This window comes from Hippopotamus amphibius, chromosome 1 (genome assembly GCF_030028045.1).
Source record: "Hippopotamus amphibius kiboko isolate mHipAmp2 chromosome 1, mHipAmp2.hap2, whole genome shotgun sequence".
Classification (NCBI taxonomy): domain Eukaryota; kingdom Metazoa; phylum Chordata; class Mammalia; order Artiodactyla; family Hippopotamidae; genus Hippopotamus; species Hippopotamus amphibius.
In genome coordinates this window covers 115,298,577-115,307,401 of record NC_080186.1, presented here as the reverse complement: position 1 = coordinate 115,307,401, position 8,825 = coordinate 115,298,577, and the positions used below count along the sequence as shown (strand labels likewise).

Genomic DNA, 8,825 nt, shown 5'->3' with positions numbered 1-8,825 from the left:
GAAAGCAAGGTCTACCCGAGATTTTTGGCTACCAGATGGTAGCAAGGTCACCCCTGAAGAGCCCTCTTGGGGTCTGTAACCTTCCACACTGACCTGCTTCGTCTAGCACTGAGTCCCCTGCCTTCCTTTACTCCCTTGGTTCTCTAATCATGCCTTCCCCTTCCAGTGCCTTTCTCCTCTCCTTCTCCAAGGTACTCCCTCCCCTGGTTTTCCAGCTTCTGCAGCTTTCCATCCCCCACCCCCGCATTTGAACCTCACCAGCTGTGATGGTCACCTTTTTTGGTCTCTCCGAGGCTTCTGCTCAATGCATCTCCAGATCTCTTTGCCTCTCACACATCTGCCAAATCCAGAACCCAGAAAATCTGTCCCTTCCGTTCCTCACAGACCACCAGGGCCATGGGCTTAGAGGGGCCACACAGCTATGGCAGCTGACTTCTCCCCAGGTCCCAGCACTGAGGACAGAGGTCACATTCAGAGAAACTTGGACTCTCAACTGGAAGGCCTCCCACCGAGGGAAGGCATCCCCCTCCTCAGTATTTCCAGCAGCTGGTAGCCCAGCCTCTCTAAGAACACCTTCTAAAAAGGAAGCCAGAAAGGGCAGAGTTGAGCCCTGGGGTTCCTGCTGGGCCCCCTCCCAAGGCAGGGGTTGATTCACACAGGTTATTACTTCCTGTTGGTATTCCCAGCAGGACCGTAACACCTGTGACCGGCAAAGGCATTGCCCTGTCCACAGAGTATTGTCTAGAAGACTCGCTGCATCTGGGTTCTAGGATTTCTTGGCTCCTTACAAGCTGTGTGGTCTTGGGCAAATGATATAACTTCTCTGAGCCTGTTTCTTCGCCTGTAAAAAAGTGAAGATAATAAGGGTTATCAGAGATGATGCATCTGAAAGTGCTTTGTGAATAGCGTGTACGTAGATGTACACAAATTATATCTGTGTATAATAACGTACTAATATTAAATAGCTAGCACTTAGTCTAAGCATCTGCCAAGTGTTTTATATGCATAATCTCTTTAATCTTTACAAGAATCCTATAAAATAAATACCAGTACTACTTTCATTTCACAGTGGGTAAACTGAGGCATGGAGCGGCAACGCAACCCGCCCTAGCTCACCTGAGAGGTGGGCGGCGGGGCCACATCTAGATCCTGCCGCAGAGCCTGCCTGCAGCCACACGTGCTCCTCCTTCCTGTTCCTAAAACGCATTCTGTAGGAAAGGTCAAGGAAGACAAAGCCGCAGAGAGGCCAGAAGCAGAGCTGAACATGCAAGGAAAGGACGTAGAAGCAGGAGTGCGCCCTAGGAAACAGCTGAGGTTGATTACGGAGCCCCCAAGGGGGGCCTTTCCTCTTTCCCCAGGTTGACTCAAAAGATGCCTCAGTTACTGCGAAACATTAATGGCATCATCGAAGCCTTCGGGCGCTACGCCAGGACCGAGGGCGACTGCGTGGTGCTCAGCCGGGGGGAGCTGAAGAGGCTCCTGGAGCAAGAGTTCGCTGACGTCATCGTGGTACGATTTGCCCAGCAGTGGGGGGGCCTGGGGGAGGCAGGAGGGGAGGGAGAGTGGCCGTGTCTGCCTGGGGACTCTGAGCTGGCCGCCGCTGGATCCTGGCCCACCAGTCCTCACGGAGGCTGTGCAGCAGAGAAAGAGGAGGAGAGGGAGCAGAGATGATCATAGCCCTGGTCCTTAGAGAAAATACCTTGACTTCAATTAATTCTAATTTGGAGACAAGGTAAGAGGACACTAAAGGGACAACTCAGGAAGGAACAGAGCCTTTGATTATTCTAGAAACGACAGTAATTGCTACTTTCCACGGCTTCTTAAATCTGATACAGTGGCCACTTCCTACATCTACCAGACGTGTGGTCATCTATTAATCCGCAGCCATGAGAAGCTTGGCTCTGTGCCTGGTACGAACATATTAGCTGACAGGTGACTTCAGAAGTGGGGTTTTGGAGAGCAGGCTGTTAGCAGCTGGGGGAGACTCTGGGAGCCCGTCCCTGGCAAGCCCGACCTGGAGCCTTGATGCCCTTCCTTGCCTCTCCCAGCCTTTGGTGCACAGCTAAAGCAACCAGGATGGTGAAAGTCCTAAGGGCAGGAATGTGCGGGCACAGCAGGCTGCTGCTTCTGCACCCTCAGGGCAACCCACGGTCCCACCAGACCCCCACCCAGCCTGTGTTGGCAAAACACCTGCGCCTCCTCAGTGAGGAGCTCACAGAATTCCCTAAGGGCCGTCTTTCCGCTGTGCTTCTCTTGGTCTTGGGCTCAATGGAGAAAATACAGCCTCCATGCCAGGGGCCAGGGGCTGAGGACAGCCTGCAGAATCACTATGAGCTCAATTATTTATTCATTCTTCATTAAATCTTTATCCAGTTCTCCTGTAGACCAGAAATGGGGCCAGACACAGAGGATACAAAACAAAGAGTGCTTCCTACCTTTGAGGGAGAGGCTGACTAAATGAAAATGATTTTGTGTTAGTGCTGCTATAGCAGTGTGTGTGTGTGTCTGTCTCTGTATGTGTGTGTGTGTGTGTGTGTGTGTGTGTGTGTGTGTGTGTGTGTGTGTGTGTGCGCCTGCGTGCAGTGTGGGGGCACCTAGTGGGTGGGCTCCCAGGCTCAGGGGTGGGATGCCTGGAAGCTGAGTGGACCGGCCTGACCACGTCCTCCTCGGGAGAGGGATGCTGACTTAGCCTCATCTTCTCCCCAGAAACCCCACGATCCGGCCACTGTGGATGAAGTCCTGCGTCTGCTAGACGAAGACGACACAGGGACAGTGGAATTTAGCGAATTTTTGGTCTTGGTGTTTAAAGTCGCCCAGGCCTGTTTCAAGACACTGAGTGAGAGTCCTGAGGGAGCGTGTAGATCTCAGCAGTCTGGAAGCAGCACCCCTGTGGCCTCCCGAGAGCCAGGGGATGGACAGAGAAGTGGCACTGCAGTGGGAGGTGCTGAAAAAGGACAGGGCCATGAGGGGAGCAGCAGCACACCAAGCAAGCAGGCTTCCAGGGCGCCGGGTGGGCCCGGGCCTCAGACCCAGGGTCGGGACATCAGCCCTGCTCAGGGCAGTCATCAGGACGGGCAGTCTGAGTCCCAGGGACAGGAGGGAGCCAGCCAGCTGACGCACGCAAGGGGCCGCGTGGGGCAGACCCAGAGAGTGCAAGCAGACAAGAGTCCTCAGACCAGAGAGAGGGGGGCAGAGAGGCAGTCGCAGACCAGGGAACAGGACAGAGCCCACCACACAAGTGGCACCGTCACTGGCACCATAACTCAGACCCAGACAGGTGCCACCCAGACTGAGGAGCAGGACAGGAGCCACCACACAGGAAGTGCCAGCACCCAGCCACGGGAGTCCACCTGTGGCCAGACCAGAGGGACCGAGCTCCATAGTCAAGACAGGCATCAGACCAGCCAAGTGGTGACAGGAGGACATGTTCAGACACAGACAGGGTCACAAACCCAGACACACACCCAGAGTGTGGAGCAGGACAGGAGCCACCAGACAGGAAGTACCAGCACCCAGCCACGGGAGTCCACCAGAGGGACCGAGACCCACAGTCGAGACAGGAGGCAGACAAGCCAAGCGGTGACAGGAGGACATGTTCAGACACAGGGAGGTGCCACCCAGGCCGTGGAGCAGGACAGAAGCCATCAGACAGGAAGTACCAGCACCCAGCCACGGGAGTCCACCAGAGGGACTGAGACCCACAGTCGAGACAGGCATCAGACAAGCCAGGTTGTGATAGGAGGACATGTTCAGACACAGGGAGGTGCCACCCAGGCTGTGGAGCAGGACAGAAGCCATCAGACAGGAAGTGCCAGCACCCAGCCACGGGAGTCCACCTGTGGCCAGACCAGAGGGACCGAGCTCCATAGTCAAGACAGGCATCAGACCAGCCAAGTGGTGACAGGAGGACATGTTCAGACACAGACAGGGTCACAAACCCAGACACACACCCAGAGTGTGGAGCAGGACAGGAGCCACCAGACAGGAAGTGCCAGCACCCAGCCACGGGAGTCCACCAGAGGGACCGAGACCCACAGTCGAGACAGGCATCAGACGAGCCAGGTTGTGATAGGAGGACATGTTCAGACACAGACAGGGTCACAAACCCAGACACACACCCAGAGTGTGGAGCAGGACAGGAGCCACCAGACAGGAAGTGCCAGCACCCAGCCACGGGAGTCCACCAGAGGGACCGAGACCCACAGTCAAGACAGGCATCAGACGAGCCAGGTTGTGACAGGAGGACATGTTCAGACACAAGGAGATACCACCCAGGCCGTGGAGCAGGACAGAAGCCATCAGACAGGAAGTACCAGCACCCAGCCACGGGACTCCACCAGAGGGACCGAGACCCACAGTCGAGACAGGAGGCAGACAAGCCAAGCGGTGACAGGAGGACACGTTCAGACACAGGGAGGTGCCACCCAGGCTGTGGAGCAGGACAGAAGCCATCAGACAGGAAGTGCTAGCACCCAGCCACGGGAGTCCACCAGAGGCACCGAGACCCACAGTCGAGACAGGAGGCAGACAAGCCAAGCGGTGACAGGAGGACACGTTCAGACACAGGGAGGTGCCACCCAGGCCGTGGAGCAGGACAGAAGTCATCAGACAGGAAGCGCCAGCACCCAGCCACGGGAGTCCACCAGAGGGACCGAGTCCCACAATCAAGACAGACATCAGACGAGCCAGGTTGTGACAGGAGGACACGTTCAGACACAGGGAGGTGCCACCCAGGCCGTGGAGCAGGACAGGAGCCAGACCACAAGCCACACAGGGGCTAGAGAACAGAGCCAGACCCAGAGGCAGTCAGGCAGTGGTCAAAGATGGACACAAGTGAGCAACTACGAGGCAGGAGAGGCAGTGCTGGGTGGACAGGCCCAGGCTGGGGCAAGCTCTGTGACAGGCAGCCAGGACCAGAGCAGCACTCACCCACCATGCAGTGTGACCGGAGGGCAGGGAGAGAGCGAGCCCACCGTGGTTAGACAGGAGTGGGTTGATGACCACACGAGGGAGACAGTGACCCGAAGGCAGGACCAGGGCAGCCTGCACACCAGTGTGGCACCAGCACAAGGCCAGGAAGTGACCCAGCCAGAGGGGAAGCAAGGCTTCACAGCCAGGGGGCTATATTCCTACTTCAAAAGCAGCAAGCCATGAGTGCCCAGCCCCGGACTCCAGTGCCCAGCTCTGGGAGAAGAGTGGAGAGTGGTTGGCTTGCTGTGCCCTGGGCAGTCCACTTAGCAGGTCCCTGGACATGAAGTCTTCACCGTGGTGCTTCTTTCTTAGGTCTTTCTCAGTGAGACCATTTCTGCAAGGTGCTTTCTATCCTAAACTCTTCTCTCTTACCTGCTTTGCTGTGCAGACCCTCTCAGGAGCAAGACGACATGGAGCAAGTCATCCCTTTGTGCCAGATTTTCCTCAGCTTGTGGGGGTTTTCAGAGCTACTTTTATTTCTGCCATCTGTCCACGGCCCCATCTATCCTAATGCATCAATAAAACCTTCCTAAACAACTGGGCTTTGTGTTCCATTCAATCACTACTGATATGATGGACTAAGGGCTTTGATGCTAAACTGGACATGGTCCCAGCTTTGAAGAGCATCTGACTGAGTAAACACTGTGCAAGATTACAAGAGTTGTGCAGCCACTATGGAAAATAGTATGGAGATTCCTTAAAAAACTAAAAATTGAGTTACCATATGATCCAGCAATCCCACTCCTGGGCATTTATCCAGGAAAAGATAAAAGCTCTAATTTGAAAAGATACATACACCACACTGTTCATAGCTGCACTATTTACAATAGCCAAGACATGGAAGCAACCTAAATGTCTATTGACAGATAAATGGATAAAAAAGATGTGGTACATATATACAGTGGAATATTACTCAGCTGTAAAAAAGAATGAAATAACGCCATTTGCAGCAACATGGATGGACCCAGAGATTATCATACTATGTGAAGTAAGTCAGATAAAGACAAATATTATATATCATTTACATGTGGAATCTAAAAAATAGTGCAAGTGAACTTATTTACAAAACAGAAACAGATTCACAGACATAGAAAACAAATTTACAGTTATCAGAGAGAAAGGGGGGTAGGGATTAACAGATACACACTACCATAAATAAAATAAACAACAAGGTAAAAGGCTATCACTTCAAATTAGATATTGAGGAAGAAATAAGTTGGGAGAGTGAAAAAGATTTCAGCAAATTCCGCTGTTACTTAGAGAAGGGGTTGAATAGACAGTATATTTCAAAAGGAAGGTGCTACATATTACATGAAGATGTTACTATAAAAGTAACATTAGAATGAAAATACAAACCTTTCTCAACATCAAAATATATTCCGGGGGGAAAAAAGCAAATACAGTGACGACATAGTGAATGATGTTATTTATGTACAAGCCATATATTTGCATAAATGTGACACAAAAGAGTGTGGTAGACTGAGATCAAGCATACAATTTATAATAATAAAAGCCTTAATTCACTATCGAAAGAACACGTTCATATTAGGTCTATGTAAGTCTATGCTCTTTACAAGAGACATTCAAGTCAAAGAGATTCGGAAAATTATTTTAAAAGGTGTGAGCGGGTTAATAAAAATCAGGGAAATGCAGATTAAGACAAAACTTTAAGAGCAGGGTCATGATCTTGATTGCTGACAAGACAGACTGTCAAAAAGCATTAAATAAGACCAAGAAGACTACTTTAAAATGTCAAAGGCTATAATCTCACAATGAAAACAGAACAATTTTTAGTATCTATACTTTCAATAATGTACCACAAGTCTCATAAAGCAGGAACTACAGTAGGTACAAGGACAAATTTTAAAAACAGAAATAATAGGGTACTTTTATTTCAAGGCAATAAGTGCAGAGATGAATTAAACAACACAAATATTAAAATATAACTCAACATATATAATCCACTAATATACTAACAATAAAAAATACACCTTCTACACATGAAATAGTTAACATTAGGCCACAAAGAAACCCTCAGTGCATTATTCAAAAATAGAGATAGTACAAATAGCATTCTTACAGGCACATGTACTAGCGATGGGAATATTGCCAAATCTGTCGTTGTTGTGGTTGGAAATTAACAACAGACACACACTCTATTAAACAATTTTTGGATAAAAGGAGATGAATACAAAATGAAATTGCAGAACTTTTAGAAAATGATGACAAACTAGACACCTTAGGATCTATAGAACACAACTGCATGAGTGCTCCAAGGAAAATTCAGAGCCTTAATAACATGCGAATAAAAATTAAAATAAATGAATTAAACGTGCCAATTGAAAAGCTAGAAAAATACCAATGAAGAAAACATGTGTGTGTGTGTGAATTTTTAAAGGTACAAGAAGAAACTGATGGCTAAGAAAGTAGAAAAGTAGTATAATAAGTAAATAAATAACCAATTTCTTTGAATCGATAAAGTAGAAAACCACTAATCAACCTAATAGTTAAATTAGGTGAGAAAGCCCAACTACACAAAATAAGAACAAAAGATATAAACAGATGGTTGACAGAAGAAATACAAACAATCCTTACATATATAAAAAGATGCTAAAGCTTGTTTATACTAATAGAAACACAAAACTAATATGAGATGCCATTTCTCACCATCGGCTTGGCAAAAATCTAAAGGAGGCTAGACTTGAGAACAGATTTTCTGAGAATAGATTTTGCTGATAAGGCTGTGGGGAGGAGCTGCTCCCACATTTTTCTGGTGAGAGTGCAAAATGATACAGCCTCGATGGAGGAAATTTGGCCAAATTCATCATTGCAGCTGCCTGTTTTGCTCTATTTCCCTGGACCTGAAATAGATCCGGGCTGACAGTAGTCATCCATGATTATTTGTTGAAAAAAAATGGAATGACTTGACCTTAAGGTAGGAGATAGATGTGCCCCTGGGCAGAGTAGCTGGAGTTTGTCAAATGGAGTAAATCAGAGCTTTTGTTTTCCCTAAATACTCCAGGGACAAAGTTAAGGGCTGGAGCTGAGCTCTGCTGGAATACAGAGTTAAGATGACCACTCCTTCGCTCAGGAAAAACCTCCCTCACTGCACACGCGCAGGACGGCTCCTGGGGGGGGGGGGGTCAAAAAGGGCGGGGGCGCCAGCCCATAATGTGCTGTCAAACTTCCCCCAGGCCTCTGCTTTGGAATCCACCTTGGCAAAAACATGCACATGCATACTGCGGAGGGCCCTAGGACAGGTCAGGTGTGGGAAAAGAAACAAGATAATTGGCCAAAGGGGAAAAAAGACCCAGAAGAACGGCCCCTACGTAAATGATGTAACCACCTCTTTACTGTGCTCCCCCCTCACTGCAACCCCGACACCCTTCTTCTCCGGGTGTATATTTCTGCCTTGTTTCTGTCTTAAATAAATCAACTGCTTCTCTCTGTGCTCTCCCACAACTTGTGCTGTGCTGATAATAATAAGCTTTGTCCCTGTTTTTGCAGTTATTGCCTCCTTGAGAAATTCATTTCTCGAGGGCCACGTTGCCTCTAGTCTCTGGCCCCTGGTGGACCACCAGCTGAGAGTCCTGGTTTTCACCCAGGCTACCCAGGTCCAATTCCTGGGCAGGGAACTCGGATCTCACTCCAAGCCACTGCTCACTGCTCTCTGTCTGAAAGCAACCTCTCCTTTCACATAGAGTAGTTCATATAATCTCTTATCGAATAAGAAGATGTAGTTTCTTTAATGTTGCCAAAGTCACATAGTTAGAAAATGGCAGAGGTAGGACTGAACCCAGACCTTTTAGAGAGAAACTCAGGGATGGATCACACCTCACAGAGAAAACAGGGCA

General features: G+C 49.3%; 1 protein-coding gene across 1 annotated transcript; it reads left to right on the top strand.

Annotated features, from left to right (window-relative positions):
• The first annotated feature begins 1,371 nt into the window (after window positions 1-1,371).
• Window positions 1,372-5,465, top strand: CRNN (cornulin). The gene is made up of 2 exons (XM_057747951.1): window positions 1,372-1,509; window positions 2,707-5,465. Exons 1-2 carry the CDS (start codon window positions 1,372-1,374, stop codon window positions 5,152-5,154), a joined length of 2,586 nt encoding a protein of 861 aa, XP_057603934.1. The 3' UTR covers window positions 5,155-5,465.
• The last annotated feature ends 3,360 nt before the right edge of the window (window positions 5,466-8,825 follow it).

Coding starts and splice junctions, on each gene's coding strand:
- CRNN (XM_057747951.1), top strand. CDS start 1,372: ATGCCTCAGTTACTGCGAAACATTAATGGCATCATCGAAGCCTTCGGG. Junction 1,510..2,706: donor AGTTCGCTGACGTCATCGTG/GTACGATTTGCC, acceptor TCTTCTCCCCAG/AAACCCCACGATCCGGCCAC.